This window comes from Spinacia oleracea, chromosome 4 (genome assembly GCF_020520425.1).
Source record: "Spinacia oleracea cultivar Varoflay chromosome 4, BTI_SOV_V1, whole genome shotgun sequence".
Lineage (NCBI taxonomy): Eukaryota > Viridiplantae > Streptophyta > Magnoliopsida > Caryophyllales > Amaranthaceae > Spinacia > Spinacia oleracea.
The window spans coordinates 138606516-138634142 of NC_079490.1; the positions used below are offsets into that span (position 1 = coordinate 138606516).

Genomic DNA, 27627 nt, shown 5'->3' on the forward strand with positions numbered 1-27627 from the left:
TTGGACCTTCGTGTATGAAGTGTTGAAATTGGACTATCTCATGAAAAATGGAAAACAAATTCCCCCGGTATCGGTATGTATTAAGTGTTGAAATTGGACCCTCTTTCACTGCACCATCTTCTACAACAAACCCCCCTACTCCAAAATTTCTCTATCCAAAAACGGGTTTTGTTCCGAATTCCGTACTATGGATCTCCTCTGCAAAACCTACTCAAATAGTTCCGACGACGACGACGGAAAACAGCATAAACCTCCCAAAACCGCTCCTCCTCCATCGAAGCGGCCCAAACCCTATTTTCCATCAGCTCATAAACCCGTCTCTCAGGCTCCGGATCCCCAAATCGGATCTCCAATTCCTCAAAATGGAAGGTACGTTTCGAAGAGAGAGAAAGCTCTCATGGCTTCCGCTTCAATCACTCAGCCCGACTTTCCTCCTACTTTGCCTCCTTCTCATGGTATGCCTTTCTCCTTTTTCTTTTTAGTAATTTTTTAAATTATTTGCTTGTTTTTGTTTTTGTGTTATTCATTGAATGCTGTACAAAGCCTTTGAATTGAAGAACAAATTATGAATTGAGGAACAAAGTGCATCTTTGTTATACATTTGGTGAACTGTAATGGTGAAAGAAGTGTTTGATGAGCAGCGGTTGTGGACATTTTTCTTGTGTAGTTCCGACCTATTATGAGATATTGTGGACGATTATTTTTAATGGGAACGAGGCTGATACTGTGAGGTTTAGGGTTTACAATGAGATACATACTGATAATGGATTTTAGGAGCGGGTTTTATGTGCATTGGTGAATGTAAGGATGGAAAAGAAGATTCTAGTTGATGAATGAAAAGAGGTACTAATGTTGACATGCTTGAACCTATTAGCTCTTGGGTTAATTATGAGACTTCAACCAATGATAGAATGATATGCTTGGTGTGTGTGATTGGCACAGTGAATTTCAGATGAATAAATTCCGAATTTTTAAGTTAAGGCGCAATGAATAACATAAGAGGATATTCTTCGAGATTCATTTCTTGCAAGTCTTCCATCTTTTTGTCTGATTTTACCCCGTAAATGCTTTATTTTTCCAATAGAAAAACTTTGTTTCGAAGGTGAAGGCTCCTCTTAAGAGGAGAGCTCTTTTGTGGTGTGATCGTTAGGATTCGGGAGCATTAATATTTATATGAGCGCTAGACTCCAAAAGAGAATGCTGGGATGGGCTATTTCACTTGTCATTTGTGTGCTTTGCTGAGTTAATGGTGAGTCATGTTCACATGTTTTCCCTTCATTGTGATATGAGTTGTCACCTTTGGAAAAGACTTTTTGCAGTTTTTAATGAATGAGGCTTGGGTAAGTCCTTCGAATATTTGCGAGTTGTCTAGAGTAGAATCGACAAGTCTTTAAGGACTATAGTCACCCTGTGATTTTCTTATGGACTAAGGTCGCTAGTGCTTTCCTAATTATTCTATTCGGAAAATACAAAGGAATTAGACGAGTTTGTAGTTGTGTTTTTACCTTGTGTGGAGTCCGAGAACATCTTGTCCTCTTGATGTACTAGTTTGTGCAACTTCCATAACATACTTTTTTTATTAAATATGCTGTTGTTTATCATGCAATTTAATTTATAAATTTTGGAATGTTTGAAAGTTTTCTCTTCTTTTTCTCTCTTGATTGCGCCGTTGTATTATTTCATCTTTGGCCTCAATTCTAATGATTAAGTCAATCCATTTTATCTCCCGTGATTTCTTTTTTCTCTCCTTGTCGTGATGAGAATCCAATGCACTGCACAAGTCCAAAGCTAAGGCCATTTGTTTCACTAAGGGGGGAATCGAAGGAATTGAAATAATAAAATTGATAGGAAAATATTGAGGGTGACAATTTGAATAAGATATCTGGTTATATGGTGGAATGGGTTGTTTAGTTCAAATATTGGGAATTAGGGATAAAAGAGGAATTGAATCAAGAAAGGAATGAAGAGGAAGGAAAATAGAAAGAGGACATGACAAAATATACTTTGTATTTGGTTCACGTGGGAGAATACAGTCATTTTTTCTTGAACTTGTTTGGTTTAAATCATTGTCTTAGGAAAAATAATGCCCACCATCTGACCTTTGAAACTAACTTCTTAAAAATGCTCTGAAATCTTTATTGAAAGTTCTTTTTATCTTCATATATTTGAGTGTGGTAAGTTTCAATCAACAGGCAGTCATCTACATACACGCTAAATACAAGAAGTTATGCATTGTAAATCTTTTGTAGACAGTGAGTAGTCTAGTTTGGATTAAGTAAACTTGCTGAGCTCTCTTTTGGATAGTGTAGAGGCATATTTGGGCAGATATAATGGTCTTTTGAGTGCATATACTTGCCTTGGTTCACTTTATCCTATCCAAAAAGGAGTTGTCGATTAAACCCTCTAATTGTTGATGTCAACTTCTTAAGCAGCTAATGCAATAACAACTGTTGGACTAGCTGGCTTTGTCACAAATCACAAGAGAAAATGTGTGTGAAATCTTTCCCCTTCACTCGCTGTTACCCAATACCCACTAGTTTTGGTTCCAATCTTTCAGAGTCTTAGCATTTTCAGGGTTATTCTTGGTTTTAGAAACCCACGTTGAGCCAATAGCCTTTTCCGAGGAGGTAAATAGTGCATCAGTTTTCTTCAATGCTAGCTCTTTCTTCACTGCCTCCGCCCGAAGAACTCTTGTTTGCTTTTATGAACTTGGTGTCCTATCAGACCTAACAAAAGAAGTAAACCTGAAGTGTTGCGAAAGACTGGGATGGGAACAAACTCGTAACATTTGATAGTAAAATGTAATACATCGGGTATATGAGAGGGACATAGTAGAAATCATCATTATAATTTAGTTAAGACTTAAGAGTTAGAGGTAGCTTGAGCAACAAGAAGAGGGAAGTTAGTCTGTAAATAGAGAAAAAAAAGTCAAAAAAGAAGGCATGTTGAAAATGATGAGAGTTTTATTTTGTTAGCTTTTTTAGTGAGAGAGTCCAGCCACTTTTGACACTCGCATTGTGTGCTCTATAACTCTATTTGATGATAAAGTGACATCGAATACAATCTACGATCAATCTTTTCCCCAACTCACTTCTACTTCCTTATTTTCATTCTATTACATAGTGCTGAATGAGGTCAAGAAGCTGATTGTGGGTGAAGTTCTGTAAATAATTATAGAGGTATGTCCAACTTGCTGTATGGTTGTTTCAGTTTCAATTTTTGGAGTAACTCAAGGGTATAAAGGATATGTCATGTGTGTGAAGAGAAGAAGCAAAAGAAAGGTAGAAGCTAGATTTAGATCAAATGTAAAGTTTTAATAGTTCAGAATTGTTTTTGAGGCTAGTATGGTGTAATAATCTCTAGTTGAAAGACTAACAAGAGGCATATACAGAGGTTCTTCCACATGCATATAGGAATATGTGATGAACCGACTATTTTTGAGCAAAAAATTAATGGCATAAATTATACTCCCTCCGTCCCAGATTAGTTGTTACACTTTCCTTTTTCGTCCGTCCCAGATAAGTTGTTACACTTCTAAATTAGGAATGACCCCACAATTATTATATTGTCTCTCTCTTCCCACTAAATTTTTTTTGTCCCCACACCCTCTCTCATTCAATTAAAAAAAATACCCCACTAACTCCTATCACATCTACTTTTTCAATAAAATAACAATTGATAACCACACTACTATTTATCGCATTAAACTGTGTGCCCACGAGAGTGTAACAACTATTATGGGACGGAGGGAGTATTAATTTGCTTGATGAATGAAGAACACAAAAAGGGGACACAAAGTTAGTGACTTGAGGCCACCAATCTCCAGTTTAGTGACTTGAGGTCACCACTCTCCAAAGCCTAAGTTTTACCAAATTCTCAACATACCTTCTAAACCTAGTGTTCCCTTATTTATAGCCTCTCTACTCTAACCAACTAATTTGTCTTCTAGCATTATTACTACTTGCACTACCCATTATAACCTTTACTATTAGTTCATTACAATACCGGTCCCCTAAACTTCCACCTTGTCGTCAAGGTGGATAAAAGTTTGCATTGATTTCCCGACACTTGCAACAATGATCCATGTCCACCTTGCGGCCCGAACTGAGAATAAGTTGTTGATTGAAATGTCGCTTCCCATTGGTTATAGTTGATTCATACTCAAGGTGCTTAATCATAGAATGAAGTTGCAACTTGTCATCCTTAAAATTCTACGGCCAGTGGTGTTGTGGTACTTGATTCATAATTTTCAGGGTAAAGGCCATTAGCTTGGATATGGATTTGAAATTCAGTAACTGGTCATGAGATAGTATGGAATTTTGGGTACAATGGGTGGTGTGATTGAGATGGTAAGTGTACAACCACTACGGGTCAGAGGGGGAATGGTGTTTGGATTTGGGTTGTACCAAAAAGAGTTGGAAAAGTAACTTGGGTTGGGTTGGATCGTGTAGTCATGGGTGGAATGGGCGTGGTTGTTATTTTCTATGGAAATGGGTGCAAAGTTCATAAACGCTCATAAACCCAGACAAATCCAACTGTAAGCTTGTCCTCCTTAAAAGTAAATTTGGGCTTAAAACAGGCTAGCACATTTCCTTGAACTACTTTAGCTCTATGAGCTGAACATGGCCTAAGAACTTTAAATCCAATTGTACTGCCATCTATTAGGCCTTTGACCATACTACCCTTACTAGCATCTTCCATATTTGGCTTCTTCTTCAAACCACGACAACTTCAACTATGCTTCTCCCATACACCTCCTCTTATGGGTTCTTCTAGAAGGTTGCTTTAACACTCCATCCTCTACCACCAGTCATACTGCCGGCAACACCAGCTCCGAGGCAGCCACCCGCGGAGTAACCCGAGCCCCCACCATAACCACTAGCTCCTGATCCACCCCTCACGAATCAGTCTCCCTCCCTCTCCAGGCCACAGCAAGTGGTGGTTTCACCACCCAAATTACACTTTCCATATAAAAAAACCAGGACCACCACGTTCAAATACTTCTATAGTTGGTTTACCTAACAAAACACCAACACCACCACTCACTCTACCTTGTCTAGCAAGGCCTGGTCCTCCGCTGGATCCGCTTCCTCCCGCACCACCTCTTTCGAAAACACCTCCCCATGGTTATTTCCAGCGAGGTTTTGACAACCACCATTGTGCCCTCTTATGTGACCACCACCTACTTCTCCGGCGAGACCACCTCGTCCTCCACCGCTAAAACCTCCCGCAAAATCACCATGTCTTTCCCCCACCCTTGGCCACAAAGATTCGTTTCGGCCCCCATCATCCTTGTGACCCTTGCTGGACCCACCCGCAAAAATGTTTTCAGCACCACCTAGGCCACCATATGCAACCCTTTCCAGATCCTCCACTTGGTGCCACCGTTTTCGTTGGTAATGAAAAATGGATATTCTCTAGATCCACTTTTCTACAGATCTACATTTTCCACCACTTTCGCTTTCACCACCTCCGAATCTGCTTGGTTCTCTAGAGCAACCGCTTCTTTCTCTTCCTCTTCAAGTATCTCTTCTCTAATTTCAGTAAACTTCTCTCTGATTTCTTTCAATTCTTGCCGGATCGAAGAAAAGATCGGAGAAAGACCTTCCATAATATTCTTCACGAAATCTTCCTTACATTTTTGGAAAATCTCCTCCCACTTCTCCTGGGATTTCTGATCAAATCCTGGAAACACCATCTTTTTTTTTTTTTTGTTTCCTCCAGAAAATCAGATCAGTTGCCACTCACAAAAGGGGACACAAAGGTAGTGACCACCAATCTCCAAGTTTAGTGACTTGAGGTCACCACTCTGCAAAGCCTAAGCTTTACCAAATTCTCAACATACCTTCTAAACCTAGTGTTCCCTTATAACCACCTAATTTGTCTTCTAGCATTATTACTACTTGCACTACCCATTATAACCTTTACGGTTCATTACAGAATAAGATACATGACAATAAAATCTGTAAAGACTAAGATAGTGTATTTTCATTGAAATGTACATACTTTGACCCTTAGTTTTAGAAAGCACATCGAAGCGCACAAGGGCCTTGGAGCTAAATCGCAAAGCACAAAGCGAAAGCGCACGCTTTTCGTAGGTGAAGCGCACACTTTAAGTGCCAAAAACCTTTAAAATCATTTATAGAACACATTTTGTACTTAAAACAATATGATACTTATATTATAAATGCATAAATTAACAAAATGAAGCATAATTCATTACTAGACACCAAACCGGAATACGTCTAAGAGGCTAAAGTACTAACCAAAGACTTAGAGTAAGCCACAAGCTCACAAAGTCACAACCAACATAAAACAAGTAAGTAGAAAGACTAAAAAAAGGAAAATAGAAAAGCAAACTCGGTTCTTCAAGCTTATTGTCGCCCCTATGCTCCGAGAACTCATCATCATCATCAAAAGCATCATACTCATCCTCATCCTCATCCTCATCATCTAGATAATCTCCATCTTCACCAATATCCTCTTCCTCGTCATCTTCATCATCATCCACAATTACAACTCAACGATAACATTTAGAAGTGGAGGTAGTAGTCGGACCTTTTCCTTTATCAACTCTAGATGAGGATGGCATGGACTCCCTAGCAACCCTTGTTGCTGCTCTAGTGCCATAGATTGGATCATTGGCTTCGGCGGCCCTACTAACACTAGCCCATGTCAAGTCATCGCCCTCAAACACAAGATCACCTTCATCACCCGAAGAATTCTGTTCCATTCTCCCAAGTAACCACTCATTACTCTCATCAATCTCTCTCAAAAGTCCCGGCATCAATGGTGTCTTTTCTCTTATATCAGCGCTCTAAAGCTCGATTAGCTTTCACATACACCATGTCATTTAAACAACTTTGTGCCAATAGATTCCTCTTTTTGGAGTGAAGTTGTTGAAAAATACCCCAATTTCTCTCACAACCAGTAGCACTACAAGTGAGGCTAAGAACCTTTATGGCAAAAATTTTGAGGTCGGGAGTTGAAGATCCATAACTAGACCACCAATCCGCTATAAAAATAATAAAAATAAGTTAGTGATCAGTTAATTTTCAACATAAAACAATTGATATATACTTAAAGTTGTTTGTTATTAGGTTGTTTGTTATTACTTGGCGATTTGGTCTTTCTTTGCCTCTTAGCCATATAATGACGAAAGAGACCGGTGGCATTCTTAAATGAATCCAATTCCAAAAGAATCTTCTGTTGAGTTTAAATATCTGGAACTAACCTTCCAACGCAATCATACAAACCCATCACCACTTCTTCACATTCGACATTTTCAACATTATCATAATGGATCTCGGGGTTTAGATAATAACTGGTCGCATGCAAATGTCGATGATGTTGACAATTCCATCTTTTATCAATTAACTCAAAAGCTTCTTTGTATTGCTCCTCTTTCATTCCAAAACTCATAGAGATAGCCTCGTTAGCCCTATCCATGGCTTCATAAATATATCCCATAAGAGGGTTTTTCTCTCCATCAACAATTCTAAGCACCTTAAACTATTGGACCGGTCAACTTAAGAGCATGTAAGACATTTCTCCAAAACGTGTTGCAAAAAATATGGTGCTATTTTCTTTCCTCCCACATCCTTTGACCATTTAGAGGTATTCCATTCTTGAGAAGTAATCATCTTCATCTAGCTACTCTTTTGCTTATGAAATTGAGCAAGAGTAATGAAAGATGTAGCAAATGTTGAAAGATGTAGCAAATGTTGTAACCGTCGGCCTATGCAAATTCCTTTGATTTGTGAATTTCCTCACCAAGTTCACAAGAGATATATGGTTATATATATAACCATTCATGAAGATGCATTTGTTCAAAGCATTCTTGACCTTAGGAATTTTCCCAATATCTTCCAACATCAAGTCCAAACAATGTGCGGTATGTTGTCTTTTAGCCTCCAACAATCTTCCTACAAATTTGTAACAAAAGAAAAGGCATTTAGTTAATTAGTTTCAAATAAAATGAAACAAAATGTAACATATAAAGTACGAAGATCTATATCTCTTAGCGGCCTTAACATAATTGGATGCGTTATCCGTCACCACTTGGATTACATTTTGTTCTCCAACTTCCTCTACCATGTCATCAAGCATATGAAACAACAAATCCGCATCTTAACAACATCGGAAACATCCATGGATTTTGTGAAGAAAGAGCCTTTTGGAGAGTTGACAAACATAATTGAACAACCTTTTGTTGCCCATTCTTTCTTGTGCTCTTCCTTTAGTTTATCAATCTCATCTACTTCACTCTTGAGGAGAGGAACTCTTAGCCCGTGCATGCTTGGTGGCTTGAATCCCATGTCATATTGTGCAACGACATCGAGCATGCCTTTGAAACTATCATAAGTAGCCGCATGAAAGGCAATCCCTGCATCAAGAAACCACTTTGCAACCGCTTTACAAGTTTGGTCTCTCAATTGTTTATCACAAGCACCAAAGATACCTTTTCTATCTTTTCTACCTTTCAAGACATTTGGGAAGGAAAGGTGACAAAGAAATCCATGGGCCCTTCGAAGTGGTTTGCTACCTTTTGAGTTCATGATTTTACAATCTTGTTCTTCCTCATTATCATCATCATCATCATCAAATTGGTTAGGCATCGGCATCATTTGACTATCAATTTTAGCTTGTGCTTTCTTGATCATAAAAAATTTCATTTCCTCCCTGACATGCTCGAGACATGAAGGACATTCAGTCACATTTCTAAAACCTCCTGCCAAATGTTGTTTCATTCGTAGAGCCCCTCCTTTTGTTACTTTACCACAAAAGCTACGATGCCAATTGGTCTTATTAGTAGGTTCCGGTTACCATACTTTCTTGCCGGATCAACCGTATCTAAGGAAGGTGTGCTTGAATTCCCCCGTTGGTAGCCATCCTAATATAAAAAAAAAGCTACTGCCTTTTCATAAAATGAGTCAAAAAACAGAATTTTTTTGAAAAAAAAGAACAAAAAAACGTTTGATCATGATGTTTGGGGGCAGAATTAAAAACAAAACAACAGAATAAAAATAACATGTGTGGGGGTAGGTTTAAAAAACAACAGAATAAAAAAACTAGAGTTAAACAAAAAACTAAACAACAACAAAAAAAATTTAGTCCCAAAAGGTTTTGGAGTCGGTTAACATGAATCGTCGTAGGAGATCGTCATTGTCACCGATCAAAAGATAACCCTAACCCCTCAAAGAAAACCAAAAACTCACAGCCCATAAACCACAAACGACAAAATCGAAAGAAAAAGAAATAGAAGAACTGAGGAGAAGATAGAAAATCGAAAGAGGGGAAAACGAAATGAGATATTGAAAGAACAATTAAACATACCTGGAGTTCCAGAACTGAGCGGCGAGACGGTAGGTGGGTTGCTCCGAATTCGCAGCTAGGGTTTGGGAGAAAACCCCTAAATGTCGAATGTGAAGAATTGGGTTTCTCTCTCCTAATTTCTGCCCGTTATCCCAGCTTGCACCATGGTTCGAAAATGCGGTATCTGTCGCGGTATTGGTTGTACGGTGTGGTGTTGCGGGTATCGGAATTGATGTGTTCGTCGCGAATCGGGTCACGGTTGTGGCTACAAAAAAATTGTTTGCTTTTTTAACCAAGTATTATTCTAATCGATTTTGTAGTTAATTAATTTAGGATAAATAAATTTCCATACGAATAAAAACCCAAGGCCATTCATGTTGACTCATTATATACGAAGTAGTTTACTAGCCCAACCTATAAAATATTTAACTAATAAAATAAATAAAAGCCCACTACCCCAATCCCCACCTACCCCAATCCCCACCTGCCCCAATTCTCACCTACCCCAGTTCCATTTTCTACTATTGTGTTTAATAAAAAAAAGGAAAATAAACTTAGCCCCACCTACCTACCGTCCTACCCCAACCCCAAACACGTGTAAATTCAGTGGAACATTTATGATCTCTCTCTTCTTCTTTTTCAGCTGTTAACCTCTGTAAAAATGAGCTCCTTGATTTCTTCCCTTGTTTCCTTTTTTTTGTCAAAAGCAAGAGAAATTGGGCTGACATTTAGGCTAAAAACGTTTAATGCGGACGAAACCGGTTCGGATCGGCTGAACCGGGCCAAATCTCGCTGTTTTTCAAAACGGCGTTACAACTCGTGCAAACACGTATCACCAGCTTGAAATTCCGAGTTAGCTCTGGCGATCCGAGTTGACTCGGCCGAGATTTTATTCCCTGAAATGGGTCACGTGATTCTCACGTGATCATTTATTTCAGTTAGCACAACAAGTTTTATTTTCCTGCGCTAAGTATACAAGAAGTGTACGCTTCTTCAAAAGCGCGCTCTAGGAAAAGCGCCAAAGATGCGAGCTACCTGTACATCGCTACGCTATTCTTACGTAGCTTTGCCCCTGGGCGCCCTGCGCTTTATATGCGCTGAAGCGCGCTTTTTAAAACTAAGCTTTGACCCAAACCACTTCCTTATTTCCCTACCATAAGCCTTATAGCCCTTTTGACGGTTAAGTTAGGCAATAAACAAGAATTTCTTTGCTCTAGGACTAAACTTATCCATGTTCTTTTATTTATTTCTTTCTTTCTCTCCTTTTTATTTTATTTTGTGCTAGGTAGTGCCACTGTAATCTGAGTTATTCTTTTTAATAGGTTTTAATTTTGGTAGTTATTTATCCGGATATTTTGATCCAAGTATCAATCAGCCCTTTCTACCATCAAAACTAAAACTAAACTGGACACCTATGTTGAAGATACACTAACAATGTTCCCTCACAGCGAGGCAAAATGACACAATTATGAGGGGACGAGTTGTTTGGATCACATTTGAGGAAGTCGAGAGTGGTTGAATAGATGAGTGTTACAAGCTTAGTTTAAAAAAGCGCGCCTTGGACGCGCTAGGCTCAAGGCGCAGGTCCTGACGCCTAGCCATGTCAAGCTTAGGCACCCTCAGTGGCGCGCCTTGAGGCGCAAGGCGTTTGGAGCCAACGCCTTTGATTGTCTAGGCGAGGCGTTTTCAATGAGGCGCACCTAAGGCACAAAAAGGTGCATTAAGGCGCACCTCCCGATGCACTCACCATTTTTTCACTTTTTTTTTTTTACTTTTCATTAGGGTGGCTCACTTCAATGAGGCACACCGAGGCGGCCCTAAGGCGCTGGGAACTTCAAATCGTCTTGTTGCGCCTTGAGCCTTTTTATTCATTGGCCACCCTCCAAAAGGCGTGCGCCTTTGCGCCTTTTCCCAGTAACTTGTTGTCACAAAGGGGTAAAAAGGTAATTACAGTAAAAATAAAAGCCTTTTTGAGAAAAAAAAATCCCAAACTTAAAGGGGTTAAGGAAGGTTTAAGTAACTTTTTAGTCACTGGGTATTTATTTAGATTCTCAAAAGAAGTGCGCACACTTACATAAACACAATTACTAACATAGAAAAGGAGGAGTTTACATGACTTGTCGCGGGAACAAGGAAAAAATGGAAAAATTTGGTAAATTCTAACTAATTCAGTAAATTCTAACTATTATGGAGCCAAAGTCACGTGGTTTTGGCCTTTTTTTAAAAAGAAAATATTACTTGTAAATAATTCGAGTCTTATACCATAGGCGCATAAGGCGTTGCGCCTTGAGCCTGGGAAAAGGCGCAAAGGCGCGTGTCTTTTGGAGGGTGCCTGAGCTTGTCATGGCTAGGCGTTAGGGCCTTCACCTTGAGCCTAGATGCGCTTTTTAAAACTAAGTTCGTAACAGAAATACCATTGCTTATTTTTTAATTTTTAAATGGTCTTCGAGTACAGAAGAAATTGAAACTATCAATTGGTATGTATGAATGCAATAATGGTAAGTATAACCCTTATCAGCATTAATAATTTTGAAGCCTTTGCAATTACTGCAACGTTTTGTTATTCTCCTGCTCCTGAGGTGCCTAATTTGTTCCTCACCCCACCTCCCCCCCCTCCCCTCCCTCAAGTTTTCTCTGCACAAATGAGAACTGATACCTCCACTTACTTGGCCTTCTCACATTAGAAGAAAGAATGCTCCTAATTCACTGAAAGCTCAGCAAAGGTGTCTTATGTACTGTTGTTATTTGGCAGAAAAAGGGAGTATATCCAGTGCAGATGTGCCGCAGGAGATTTTGTTATCTTTGAGGAAGCGAGCAAATACTTGTGCAGAGAAGAACAAATTACCTTGCAGGTTGTCTATTGATTTACATGGTCACGTGAAACCAGCCAATGCTGTACAGTGGTCAACAAGTCATGGTTAGTTTTTTTTTTCCCTTAGTGGATTGGATTAACCTTTATTCATTTGCTGCCCAACTTTGTAAGAGTCTCATACTTAAATTAAACTTTGATTGTATATTGCGGTATAGGATCGAGTTGGAGAATATTTATGTATCAAGAGTCTTGATATTGTCACATTTGGCCAAGCATCTACCTGATGCTTCTATAAGCGTTTGGTATCATAAAAATATATTGTTCTAAGGGATTCATATTGGTGCGTACCAGTTTCGGCTTAGTGTAAAATTAGTAGGTAAAACATTTTCCGAGCAACATGGTTCCTCTTTTTTTTTTTTTTAGGGGTATTGGGGGTTGATGAAGAAGTAATAGGATCGTCTAGGTTTCAAGTAGCGAAATTACCTTCAAATTTGTCATGGCTACATGCGTGTTTCCATGTCCAGGAACAGTAAGAAAGTCCTAAATGGAAATATTTGAGCTGCAATCTGTCTATCTCTTTTGTTGTTGATTCAATATAATAGAGAAATGAAGAGTTAGGGTTTGGGTCAAATTGACTTCAAAGGGACTGTTGAATTGCGCAAGCTTAGTTTTCCACAAATGGACAAAGTTTACAATTGGGTGAGGGAGATATACAGATTGGAGAGGGAAAGCGATTTTATGCAAAGGAGGAAAGTTGTTGCTAGTAGTATTTATGCATATCTAATATTCCAATGGCTCTCCTTTTCAAATCCTATGATGTATATCAAAGTTGATATTTTGATCAAAATCTAATGATATTTATGTTTTGAGATACTACAAGTCTATAACTGTTTGAATTTATTTTGAAAAAATATTTTATATTTTATAAAATTTCAAAATATTCTACTTCTGTAAATGACAACAATTAGTTTTCTTTCCTTATCATAACTAACAAAGGAGATCAAAAGGTTTATAGCAACTTGGTGGTGATTAGGAGTCTCTTACATCCCATTTTTTCGACATGATAATATAATTCAACTACAAGTTTTATTACATATGGAAGGCAAAAGTACCTCTGAAGGTGTGGGCTTTCGCTGGACGCTAGCTTTGGGGAAGATTAATACGAATTGCAAGTAATGTTTGGAGGAGGATTTTTGTTGTGACGGGGAGGAATAATACGAAAGACAAGTAATGTCTGGAGTACTGGGTTATCCCACGTACTGTTTTGGATCTGCAGCAAGTCCGATTTGTTGGCTTTGGAAGGTCAAGGGGAAGATTGTTTTGTGACTAAATGCTTTTTGGTTATTCTGTGATGTTTGCGGTTTTTAACAGAATGTGTGGATTCCCAAAAAAAGGCCTTAGGCGGCTGGGGAATTTGCAAGTTACTCAGTTGGGGGGGGGGGGGGGGACTTCTAATAAGTAATCTATCTTTTGATGTTATGAGAACAGCTTGTCCTCAGTTCTTCTACTTTCCGCCTTTTGCTGATTTATACATATAAAAAAAAAACGAATGGCATGCCACCAAATAGAAGGCTAGAAGTTGGCAGTCTCGTTTCACAGATGCATGTATGTTATGTCGGGAAAACAATGTGTCTTCTTCGCATGTTCTCCGCTACTGTAAGGTGGCTTCTTATTTTTGAAGCAGGCTCTTTGAGTTGTAAACTATGTTGCTCCGACTCTTCATTTTACCTTAAGTACCCGTGTCGGACCCTCGACACTCCGACATGGGTACGGACACTCCGACACTTCATTTCGACTTAAATCCTGAAATGTTTTCACAATTTAGCCGAGTCGGACATTTGGACACGTACCCGTGTCCGACACTAGTACCCCAGTCCAAGTAACATAGGTTGTAAATGAGACTTGGGTTTGTCCTTCAAATTTTTTACATTGGTTTCAAATTAGATTATGGGGTTTTTGGAAGTGTAAGGAGAAGATGTGGTGAAATGTTGTGATGGTTATCTCGTGGAGTAATTGAATGGAACGGAATGGCTGCTCTTTTGTGAGCTTTTGTCTTGTGTGATTTGATGTGAGACGAAGTAAATTTATTAGCATCTTCTTGGCAATAGGGCTTTTATGGATTATTAAATTGGGGAGATTCAAAGGAATTGGATTAATTTGTAATTAGTCTTTTGGTTATTCTCTGAGGATACCTTGCCAGCTTGTCCTCTTGCTGTAAACTTTTCTTGGTTGATTAATATAATATTTTTTCTTATAAAAAATGTCAATGATATCAGTTATCAACTTATCATTATTGGACCTTCTAATCGTGCCAACTGCCAAGGAATTTTTGATTTTAGCTTTTAATATCCTTCGGCCGACATTAAGCTACCTTTAGAGTGATATGTGATTCAGTGTAGCTCCTCTATTCAGATTCTAAAATAGTGAGGATTTATCCAGCATTTCATTGTGCATACTTTGTTTCATATGATACATGACTGACGAGCTTTACATTCTTCGGAAACATCACGAGTAAATGCATGAATTAGGGATGGATGAAGTGTTCCTAGAATGATGCAATATGAATTATAGTGCTATTTACTTCTGTAATGTCATTCCCGCTAAATTTGGCGTTCATGGTGTTTGTGACTTGTGTATTCGGTTGTTTAAAAGAAGGCAGGGATAGGGATATAGAACAGGGGCCTCCAATTTTGTAATACATACGGAATTTTATATTGGATAAGCATGCAATGAAACTTGGTAGAGTGCTGCAAATATTAAAACATAAATTTGGATGAAGACAAAAGGTGTAAAAATCAAATTAGCCTCTTTTTTCCTATACTTTCCTTGTTTTAGAGTGCCAATAGCTGGGAACTTGCTGCTGGCAATTTTTGGATTGTTTTTTGGAAAAATTGATAAAGGCAGTTCCAACTATGGACGTTCGACTTTAAAAGGGTCCAACTATGAAATATTACTGGCAGGTCCCAACTATTACAGGTGTTGACTTCGTGTGGACCCATCATAAAAATGACCGGCTGAATAAGGTAAAATGATGACGTGTCAAGTGTCTTCCACTTATCACGTGGCACTTAAAAAAATACTACCCATTTAAAACAAACCACCCGTTTTAAATACAAAAGCCCACCCATTTAATAAAAAAGACCTCCCTCCCTTAATTAAAACCCAGATTTCTTCTTCTTCGCTCCTCTTTCATTTTCGCTACTTTTAATTTTATCTCCATGCTCTTCTCTTAATCTCTTTAATTCATCCACTCCCAAGTCCTGTAAAATATAATGTAGAGAGGAGAAAGCTTGAGATTATTATTGATGGTCATGCATATTTATACAACCGATTGACGTTAATAAAATATCCTAATACTACTGGACTTAGAATACCAATGTCAGCAATCAATACCAACTCTAACTGTAAATATAATGTGACAAAGTTCTAATATATATCAAATACTTCCTTCACAAGTCCCAACGGCACTTGCAATTACCTATCTAAAAATTTGAGCCATTAATTTTCTAGATTTTGAAGAATTAAATTGCAAGTTTGGGTGGGTTCTCCTTCTCTTAATTTGAAGTATATCTCCTCCTCCTTCTTCTCTTAATCTCTTTCGTTTATCCCTAAACAACTGATAATCTATTTCATTTATCCCTAAACAATTGAAAATCATGATTAGAAATATCACGGTCCAACCCCAATGTAGAAGCCACATCAACAATCTGAAGATAAGCCCTCAAATTATCAACGACCACCTCATAAAATTAAGATGATGAGTGATGAATTGACCGAATTGAAGTACGTCGAGAGCACGCTCAAGCTCGACGAGGTGGCCGGAGAAGGAGAGAGAAGAGGAGGGGAGTGGCGAAGGGACCAGGTGGAGAAGGCGGTGATAAAGCTAGTGTGGTCGAAGGGGTCTTTGGGGTCAGGTGACGGAGAGAAGGAGGTCGGCGGTGGTGTCAAGTATTCAGGTGGGGCATGGAGATGGTTGTGGGGTGGGAAGAGATGATAGAGGGAAGGTTGAAAGCGGCGATGATGATGGAAGTTACAGGCTGAGGGGAGGAAGGAAGTATCAATCATTTTTTTTAAGTAATTATTTAGAAAAAAAAAATTTAACTTATTTAGTCGGTTACCACGGTTACCAGTAAAAAGGCCCACGTAAAGTTAATACCTCTCTTAGTTGGAACCTGCCAGTAATAATCCGTAGTTAGACCCTTTTAAAGTCGAATGACCATAGCTCGGACTGCCTTTATCAATTTTTCCTTGTTTTTTTAGAAGTAAGCCTCTGTTTTTGCTTTTACTTCACTCAATTTAGAGTATCAAATATTAACAGATGAGAACTTCAGTGGTTTCAATAGTCGTTGCCATTTTTTGGTTGGTTTGGTGTTTGATGTTTTTCAATGTAATTTTTCTTTTTTTTCTCTAGATACTTCACGTGAAGTGTAATAGATAATTTAACTTATCCATGAATTTAATGGTCATTGTGAATTTGACATGATATTTGTATGTATGTAATTGTGTTTATTTTATGAGGGTTGTCCCCAATATTAAATTCAAGCTGCAAATTTTACAGTTTTACTTGGGCAAAATTGATACAAACAGTCCCAACTATGAACATCATTTTTTAAACAGTCCCACATATCAATTAACCAAGAATGGTCCCAACTTTGTAGTGTAATTTATACGAGTGGTCCTTTGGCATAAACGACCTGCTATCGTGGGGAAAAAGTTGTTCTTTTCTCTTTTGTTTCCGTCTCTCCCTTGCATTTCCCAGTACAATAGAAGGACCTGAACACTTTGTTAGATAAGGCAAAAATAATTTCGGTGTGATTTATATGATGAGTTCTCCAGTTTTTCTCTTTAATTCTCCATTGATTTTTTATATGCTTGTGAAATTGAGATGAAATTTTGCGAAATTGTTAATTACACAGTACTTTGAGAAAAGCTATAGAGATTAAACTACTTTATGAGAGCCTAAGTTCTCCAATGGCCAATTAAAAAGGGGAACCCATGTTGTTTTCTTAAGCTTCCTCCCCGTTTTTTCCATCTTTCACCATTTTCTGTGTTCCTTCACTTTCTTCCAGGTTCTTCATTTTCTAAATTATGGTGTCCATCTTGACTCGTAAATAAACATTAAGGTTTGTGTAATTTTGTCATTTAATCGAATTGGGGAAATAAACCTGTTTCGGGGGAATCCTCCAATAGTTTGTATGTTATGAGAATAAAATTGAATTGGGGTTTAATTAAATTTTACATCATTTATGTATTTCTTTTTATGTATGGTTTGCTTTGTGGGTCTAGTTGTTGAATTTGCCACGAATGGCAATGAAGTTTACTGGCACAATGACATTGCCATTGTTGTAGGAGGAGAGAGATGGAGGGTTTTTGTGTAGTCTATCGTGGTATGAGGAAAGAAAATGTGTGGGCGTAAGTGTAAGGATTTTTCGTCGCCATTGTTGGTGAGGTTTAGAGATGGAGGTGGAAAGCTCAAACGATGGCAATTTGGGGAGGGGCCAAGGAAGAAAGAGAAAAAAGAGGGGAAAAAGTTAAATAACTAAAAGTCACGTGAGTTCTACCTGTATATACTTTTACCTACTATAGCAGGTCACTTGGTCAAAGGACCACTTCTGTAAAATACAATATAAAGTTGGGACCAACCTTAGTTAGTGGATAGGTGGAACTGTTTAAAGAAGTATGTCCATAGTTGAGACTCTCTGTATCACCTTGTAACTTGTTTAAATTTAGCATTGTGCAGATTTCATTTTTAGGAGCCTAAGTTTTATAATTAGCATAGTACCCCAAAATGTTTGCGACGACCCTGGTTCAAGAGTCCATTGATGAGTTGAGCCACTAATGTATAGACATGTGAGACGAATCAGTCATCACTAACCTATAAGCATGGCCTTGGTGGATGTGTAGACGTGAATGAGTACTTTGATGGGAAGCACTAATTAGTACTTTGATGGCCATCTTCATTAAATTTACAAGGAAAAAGTTCATGAACCCTAGAAACTTTGTTTCACTTTCCCTGATTGTAAATTTCTCAAAATCTCATTTAATATTCTGAATACAATGATTTTCGGGTCAATCAGATAAAACAGGTCAGTTAGGTTTCGCCCAAAAATTGCAGGCTGTTCAAGTTCTGTTGTAACAACCAGGTTTTGGGTTACGTCGATCATTAGCAGGTCTAGTCACATGGGATGTCAACTATGGCCATTAGTTCCGAAAAAATACTGCTGTCTTTGAAAAGGAGAGTCGGGGAAGAGAAATACTTACATAGCTTTTTGCAAGTACAACCTAGATATTTTTAGAATTTGCATCAGAGCTTATCTTTGTTAAGACGGATGTAATTGAATCAATGGATTTTAAATAGAAAGAGACAAAAGAGTACTAGTGATGGTGATATCCAAGTGATCCAACTACTCATGTAATCTTCACTCATTTTTGTAAGTGTGATCTTTGGAGTTGTATGCCTAGTTTTTGTAGTTGCAGCGAAGATTTCCTGGAAATTTTCGAGAGCTATTATTGTAGTCCCTTATGATTTTGTTTGGGGAAGTCATTTGGCTGTAATGAATCTTATTTCTGTGTGCGAAATGCGAAGTAATTGGTTTTCTTGAAAATGGTTGAAGACTTGAAGTAAGTTCAATTTGGTGCTTCTTCAATTGGATTTTGAGTATTAGCCATCACTTAAAGTCTTTATCAAAAGTGACGTGAAGAAAGAAAGAGAATTACATTGTCGAAAAGTGCATGAGGGTTGAAAGTTGAAACAAAACATGTTTTCCATCAGTATTTATCGCTTCTTCGTTAATGAAACATTAGTGTTTTGCTAAGTTGAAGAGGATAACTTGGATAAGATTTGCTCTTCTGATTTTCTCCGCAATGTTAGACGGTCGATTTACGAGAGAATGGGCTTATTCAAGTTTGTTATGTTCCAAGTGTGGAGTCTAAAGTTGATTTTTTAGTCTCTGGGTTGGAGTTTGTTCCGTCATTCTATTTGGGTTTAAATTTCCGCTCTTTTCAAGAGTATTTGTTTAGGATCCTATTATTGGGAGATTTATGCAAAGACTTGATGTTCATCTTCACTATCCCAACTAGCGTGGTAAATGGTTGGTTTTGAAGCTATAGAATATTCAACTAGAGTTCCTAAGGGATGACAATGATACTAATAAGGGTATTCCTTAGGTTAAGTCAAAATTGGCTCATGAGTACCATAAGTGAAGCTGTTAAGGCAAAGTGGCATCGGAGATTTGGGAAAGAAATGGAGCATTGTTGAAGAAACCTTATTGAAGAGAGGGTAGGGTGGTTAAGCAAGGTCTTTGTTTCTCCGCGGGCAGGGAGTAGATTTATGAATTTATCTAAATCCAGTCTTGGAGAGTTGGTGAGACGAACTGGCTCGACTCAACCACAAACACACACAATAATGAAGAAGAAGAAGATAGATTGATTAAGGAAAACTCCAGCCAAAAGGTTACAAAAGGTAGTAGCTTTAGGTTATCTCAGGTCAGTAACTTTAGGTTACTACTCTCCAAATCACCAACAAACTTCTCCATGCCTCTCTTTTTTCCTCTCCTATATTTTATACATCTAAGCTCATTACAGTCATTTCATGGTCTGCTGCTTTCTCTGTTTGTCAGTTAGTGCCAAACACTCTTTGTGGTGCTTCCCCTCCCTTTGCAGTGTTGTTGGTGTGGTGCCTGCTCTGTTTGCTGCACCTTGGTCCTGCTTAGGCTGGTCCATTACAGTTGGAGGGCTGCATGTTTCGTAGTCATTGGTTAGTTTCAAAGTAAATAGTGATTTTATGGTTGTCTTAGCACAACATTTAGCGTGGGAGTTCAACCTATAGAAGTATATATCTCAATTTCCAGATGTGTTCTTAATTTCATTGCATAAGAAGGCAGGTGTTTGTGTGAAACAGTTTTAAAAAGTGATTAAATGTAATATAGGGTTGACGAATGACAGGGACGAAAATTCAGTGCCTAATGGTTTAAAAATGACATTCTCTTCAGGAGAGCATGTGTAGGGAAATGACGAAATTGCCTGGTGACATGGTGGGAGTTCCTTCTTTGGTGTAAAGGGGTTGAAGTAGAAGTCTTGATAGGAAGTTATCTTTGGTCTTCCGACGACAGCCCCCCTAAAGCTTGCTTTGTCACATGGGCAGACCCCGTTCTTGTAGAATAGAAATCAAGATAAAATAGAGGCTGGCTTGTTCAAGTAGGGAAGATGGTTCATTTGTCAATTTGATGAAACACTTGAAAAGAATAAACCAACACATGTTTGAGGGTAAATCTTCCCCGACCCCATGTCAAGGCTATAAGCTCCTTTTTATAGCTGGAATCAAGTGTTAGGTTGGAAGTGGCACTTGAGGTGTTAAGGTTTTCCGAGTTCCAAATCCCGTTTGAAGATGTCACCTGTACCACTTTTGAATATGCTCATTGAGATTTAATGTCTGATTTTCCTAGTTCCAAATCCTGTTTAAAGATGTCTTCCAAATCCAATTTGAGAGATATGCTCACTAAATCCTCTGTTGACAAAAAGTGTGGCAAAATAGAGAAAATCAAGACTTTTGAGAGATATGCTCATTATAGTCTGTTGTTTGACCTATAGTTTAGCAAAATAGAGAAATTAAGACTTTTAGAGATATGCTCGTTGAAGTCTATTGTTTGACAAAAAGTGTGGCAAAATAGAGAAATGTAGACCACGATCTGATTCTGGAAGCATATCAGTTTACTATTTGATAAATTTACCAACCTGCTAGAGTGAAGATGCTAGTAACTCAACTCAGATGTATGCTGAAATAGGAAGCTTCTTGCAGAGCCCCCTCCCTAAAGCTTAGAGCATCTCTAATGTTTGACTTTGGGAGTTTGGGGACCTGCTTGCAAATAATTGAAAATATCAAGCACGTAGCTCATCATTGGAGTATACAAAACAATACCTGCTTATAGGAGTAGCTGAAACAAGCAGGTAGTTAGGCAATCTTTTTATTTTTTAATTAATTTCTTTTGGAGATTGTGTAGGCTTTGTACCCTTAGAATCTGATTTGGCAAGTCGAAGATGCTCTAAGAGCACATAAGCTCAGTTTCGTAAAATTTTTATGGGGCCACCTACAGTCTGATGGGTTTCCAATAAAATTTTGAGCTGTGTTAAATTTGAATATCTTGATGGTAAGTTTTTGCTTATGGATTGGAGTAGCTTGCTTAGAGAGCTTAGCATAACCGCAAAGGCCGACCCGAAAAATAAAAAAGGATTATGCTGTGAGCCTGTGAGTGTGGGCTTGAGCAAATGTTAAGATAGGGGCAAAAGAAGAACCCTCAAAATTGACACTTGGTTCTACGCTGGAGCATAGTTATTCAAAGGTGGTGGGTCTTTCTGATTTTAGTGACAGGTCGTGGGTCTTTCTGTACTTTTGGATGCTAAATACAATAAGGTTTTAATTTTCTTCCTATTGTTATTACTTATATAGTTATATTTGTAGGACCTCTGAGAGAAACCTGCTTGCCCTTCCCAAAATGTGGATAAAACCCGTCTGGGCTCAAACTTTGGGACAGTCTTAGATGAGAGTTTATGTACCAATGAAAAAACGCTGATACCGTGGTCGGTATCTGCTATTCACAGTGCTAGCAACTTGGCCTTCTCTTTTTAAGGAACTCCAACTTAATTTATCTGTTGTACACTTGTACTTCCTTTGTCTCCCTCTCTGACTTCCACTCAGTTTGCCAAGCATAGGGACCCCACTAATTGACTAGACCTTTTGTGCTGAAATAAATGTTAATTTATACTTGTGGTTTAGGCCAAAAGGAAAAACCTGATATCTGAAAATTAAACCATTGATTTTACGGATGAGGCAAAAAAGTAGGGTCCCAGATCGCTAAAATGAAAGTGTTCCATTTGAAATCAGTAGTTCCTACCCGTTGTTTGGGTGCATTTTTATGTGAAAAAAATTAACATAGGTCGTCAATTCTGTTTCTTCATGGCCTGAGTGCCCTCTTAAAGAAGCAAAATTATACTTGCCGTGTGTGTATAATACCCGATTTGTGGTAGGTATTGTTTCATGTATCCATTTATGTAATGAAAAATCAATCATATGGTGTAATATGTAACATTAATCATAATGGAGCGGTGTGTGTGATAATATCAAGACTGTATAGTTTAGTGGAAGGAGCATGTGTTGAAAATTAATGTATATGCTGCAGTTCTGGTGTTGGTTTTTTTTGGTAGCCTTTGCTCCTTAGGATACGAGGATAAAGGGAGTCTTAGTAACAGGCAGTATCGATTTGGTCTTAGTAGCAGTTCACATTTGGTAGTATTACAAGTATAGCGTACATCAGACCAGTTGATGCTTATGCTAGTGTAGATTTGGAGTTCATACAGACTTGAATATCTCTCATCTGTTATACAAATAGATTGTTGTTATCCAACTGCCAAGTGCCAACTAAGATAAGTCTTTCAATATGTAATTGAACGTTTGAATATCACAAGAACTTGACTTTGATGACACTGAAATATTTGTGTTATAGTTCTGACTCAACAATGATTTAGGGTATTGAAGGCAATGGGCACTTCATTTATCCTAAAATATTTGGAAAATATGACTTTTACGGCCTCCACAGACAAAATTGAATAATAATGTGTGTTTGTAAAATAAAAGTAAGTTTAGACATGATTTTATGAACTTTTTTAGAGGTAAACCTAACTAGATTTTTTACACTATCACATTAAATTATTAGACCATCCTCAGTAGTCTCAATTAATCTACTGACATGCTTGTAATGAAGAGGATGAATTATAAATAGGAAGATGGGTGGAGGTAGTAGTGATTGTAGGAGAAGGGGGTGGTTAAATTGTTAACCTAAACTAGGCTAATTGTTCCCACCTTTTTCCATAGGGAAATTTCCCTTTTCGATCACCACCATCTCATTCTATCTTGTTCTATTTACTAGTATCTTATTCATCCGTTGTTTTAATAGCTTTGCATGTAGCATCAACCTCAAAAATCTAGCTCAACCCTTTAGAAAGAGACTGCCTATCTTAATGTTGTTCGTTCTGCCCACTTTTCGTACTGTAATGTAATTTTTGTTCCCTTACGGCTTGTGTTTATTCACTCAGCTTTTAAATTAAAAAGATTTCACATCCTTTGCATACATGCCCTTCTGAGATGGTATCTATTAACTGTTGGAATGGCTCACATGCACGGTTCCACGACAGATGTTAAGAGGGGGGGGGGGGGGGGTTCTAGTCGTTGCATTAAGAGCCTTTAGGGTATACTGAGGATGATAAGGATTCACAAGGTTTACTTGTTGGTCTTCATATTTTGTGCTTGACAAGGTAAACAATTCAAATTACAAGTGTCATCAGAGATTTGGATGATGATTAAGTAGCGTTATGCTTTTATGGCGATTTTGTGGTGTTTGTGGTTAGAATGGAATGCACGAATGTTCTTTGCGGGTTAAGGCAGCTGTGGCTTTTGCTATCTGATTTTTTCTGTTTTATGGACAACTTGTCCTTTCTTCTAACCTTTCTGATTGGCGTGATTCTATAAAGGCTGGGATTAATGGACATTTTTAAACGGTGGGAGGAAATGAAGAGGAGTGATTTGTAGGGGAGATTGTTGAAATGATTGGACTAGATTAATTGTTATTGATCATGAAGCTCGCTTATAGAGTATGTCATCATTCATACTCCGTATGTTGCTCTCTTGCTAGTATGTTTGACAAGAACCTTAATATATAAGTGTGTACCTTGCAAAAAAAAAAGTGGGCTTCTATATCATCATATTTTGAAAGATTTTTTGTGCATGCCCCACTATAACCTCTTTCTGCCACATTTTGATGTTTGTGTGTTTGTATGCCATCCTGCAGTGAGGGGTGTAACTTTTTATTTGGTTTTCTGTTGATGAACAGTATTTTGCACAAAATATATTTTCTGTTAATTCAAATTTTTATATACGACAACTTATAGTTTTGTACTTTTTTTTCATAAAATGGTGTCTTCTGGGAAAAATGTACAATAGTCTGTGTTCTCTAATAGTTGCTCCATATACCATTTTGGGGTGATTGGAAATAGTTGTTCCATTTTCTAAGTTCTTTTGTTTTCCTTTTTGTTCCAAAAGACATCCTATTTCTTATACAATGACATAAACACCCTCTTAAACTCTATATCACCGACACTTAGTCGCATGTAGGATTGTTTTTCAGCCATATAGCTGAAAGATCATCTTCTAATTTATGGAGTATCCCGTCTTTGATAAAAACGGCTATTCTCCTTTACGCTAGGACCCACCCCCTGTTTCAGTCAGAATGAGTCCCCGAGACCCCGGGACATTGGCTTCCGCTAACAGTGAACTATTAAGGATCGCATCCCGCGCATATTCTACATTATAGCCTGCAACTAATTCAGCTTCCGCTTCTGGGAGATCAAACGGAGCTCGATTAGTTTCTGCTAAACAAGAAACAAAGAACATAACCAATACGGGGAACAAGGGAATACCAGAACATATCTGCTTTTGCGCCATGACAACCTCACTCGAATTACAAGGACCTACACATATTAGTACAGTATACCGGATTCCTTATCAATGAGTTTATTTCCTCATTAATATTACTTTAACTTTATTCTTACGTTTGTGCAAAAAGAAAATAGAATTGGAGAACAGAGGGACTATACTTTGTCAATAATGTGTTGTCTTAGAATGGTTGCATACTGTGGACATCCAACATTGTGGGGGAGACCGCCAATAACACAAAACCTGTTACTAGAGAAAGACCGCCAAAACTTGGGATTTGGTTTATTATTCTTTTTATTTTTAACTTTTATCGAAGTTTGTAGCTTACCGTTGTCAAATCTTGGGCTTATATATCGTTCCTTGTCTCGCATACAACTGGTACTTATTCTGTATAGATGTATCAGTTATATTTTATGTGTACCAGATATTTGGGAATGAACTATAGTTGGGTTTTTTTTTTAATTTTTGAGTTGAAGCTAACAGAGAAAGGGATAAAGCAAAGAAGAGAAGAATGTGGTAATATTTGTTTTAATGGCCAGCTCTAAGCTTTGTGAAGGAGTCGTTTGAAATTCAAGCTCTTGATGTCCACAGTATGGAGGCGTTTGAAATTCAATTACTGCCTTTCATATGGAGGCGTATGCTTTTTAGTCCTTGAACAGAGATATTTGTTACATCTGTGTGGGTGTATACACTCTTGCATACATGCATCTTTATGTGTCCATGTGCAAGTAAAAGCACATGTTCAATCTAGCATTGCCTTCTGTTTTCTCTTATGAATGCTGTATCATGAGCGTCTGTTTGCATGGTTCTGTTTTCTATGTATGGTTTCCTCATCAGTTGATGACTCTGGAGATATTAAGTGTGTGTTTGTATCTAGTATTTACGATCAGTCTTCACTTGTTACCGATTCTTCTTATGTGATAATTATCTATATGTATATTATTATGTTGCCATCAATAATTACTGAGTAACACTTAATATCCCATTTTACACAAGGTTGTATATTGGGGTTATGTAATGATATTGTGTAATTTTGTATGTAATATCCAATGTACATGGATGTCCATGCTGATGCATTTTCTCTACCAAGTGTTGTTCCTCTACTAGTAGCCTAAGTGGGAATGAAAATCAATGAGGGGAAAAACTTGTTTGGTAGACGAGTTGTATTACCAGTTGACATCCACATGGGACGTGGCAAATAAACTACTTACAAACTCATTGCCATCATCTCAATCTATGACCTGATATAGTTATTATATGTGAATGTGATCCTATTCTTTAATGGCCTTTAAATGGATGAATATGTTCCCATTACTTTTTTGCTGGTAACTTGTATTTATTGAGAAATTGATGCTTCAAAATTTTGCCTCATGAGGTTTTGTTTTTGATTTGTTCACCAAATCTAGTGTACAGCCCACCTCTTAGCATCTGCTGGAATGGATAATTCTGTCTATATATGGAATGTATGGAGTGAGCAACAGAAAAAGGCACGCATAATTAGTAATCATAATGCGGCTGTTAAAGATGTGAGGTGGTCACCTCAAGGACAGTTGATTCTTTCTTGTGGTTATGATTGCTCGTCAAGGTTAGTTGACATTGAGAAGGGTATAGAAACTCAAAGTTTTACAGAGAAGCAGGCTGTAACAGCAATTAAGTTCCACCCTCACAACTCAAATCTTTTCCTGTCTGGTGGGTCAAAGGGCCTCCTCAAATTGTGGGATATCCGTGCAGGAAAGGTGGTTCATGAGTATGTAAGACGCCTAGGTCCGATACTTGATGTTGAATTTATGAATGATGGCAAGCAATTCATCTCTTCAAGTGATGTATCACAAAGCAATCTCAGTGAAAACTCTCTCATTGTATGGGATGTTTCACGGGAGGTGCCTCTCTCCAATCAGGTGCTCTTGCTCTTCTTAGTTCCTTCATAAGTTTCACATTCTGCGAAATAATATGCTCACAAACTGTGTAGAGATTGATTTTCGTTGGTGTGTTGTAACTTGTCTGTTTCCGCAGGTTTATGTGGAAGCTTATACATGCCCTAGTGTAAGATGTCATCCCTTTGAACCTTCATTCGTGGCTCAGTCAAATGGAAATTACATAGCTATCTTCTCCACTAAGCATCCATTCAGACTGGACAAGTACAAGAGGTATGAATCACATGGTGTTTTTGGTTTTCCTATCAAGTGTTGTTTCAACTTGGATGGAGAAATTCTTGCTTCTGGCTCGTCGGACGGTCAAGTTTATTTTTACAGTGTCAGATCATCCAAACTCATAAAGAAAATAAAAGCTTATAATCAGCCATGCGTAGATGTTGCTTTTCATCCTGTCATCCCTAATGTTATCGCTTGCTGTAGTTGGGCTGGGGATGTTTCAGTTATTGATTGATGTTATCAAATTTGTACTTCATCCTGATTGTCTTTGACTGTGGAGAGGCGAGGTTGCAAGTCTAATTAATACCAAGTATTCTTCATATGGAAAAGAAATAACATGTCTGATGCTCTGTTTTAATGCCCCTATCCACATCCATATCCCTGCCCATTTGAATTTATGTTAAAACAGGCGAAATAACTAGCAGCCCTTTTGGTATCCGATAATAAACGGTGGGAATGAGAATAAATTTAACTGGTATTTTACAACAATAATAACATCATTTGAATTCCTACACAATATCATTCCCCAGATGGACTGATGGGTTATGACGTGTTCATACTAGCTAGTAGTTGTCTAAGCTGAATTTTCTGCTGTGCCCTCCATTGAGACCCAACAAATAATGACCTCTGTAGAAGATTCCAATTCAACCGAGATGATGTACACATCTCCAAATTCCTCAGCGAAACTCAATTCGACGTTAACGTCATCGGTCCAACTCTGGCACAGCGGACTACGGACTGTCATTTTCAACTTAACTTTTGAGGGATAATTTTCAAATCAGGGGGAGATTTAGATTATCTAACAAGATGATGAAGAGATTGTGAGAATTGTTATATTTCTATACTGAAAATTGAGGAGATGCATT

The 27627-nt window shown here is 38.0% G+C and overlaps 1 protein-coding gene across 1 annotated transcript; it reads left to right on the forward strand.

Annotated features, from left to right (window-relative positions):
• LOC110793389 (uncharacterized) lies at positions 1-27127 on the forward strand. Its single transcript, XM_021998261.2, has 4 exons — positions 1-455; positions 12068-12232; positions 26025-26509; positions 26625-27127. The coding sequence occupies exons 1-4, from the start codon at positions 188-190 to the stop codon at positions 26994-26996; spliced, it is 1290 nt and encodes a 429-aa protein (XP_021853953.1). The 5' UTR covers positions 1-187; the 3' UTR covers positions 26997-27127.
• Positions 27128-27627: the final 500 nt, after the last annotated feature.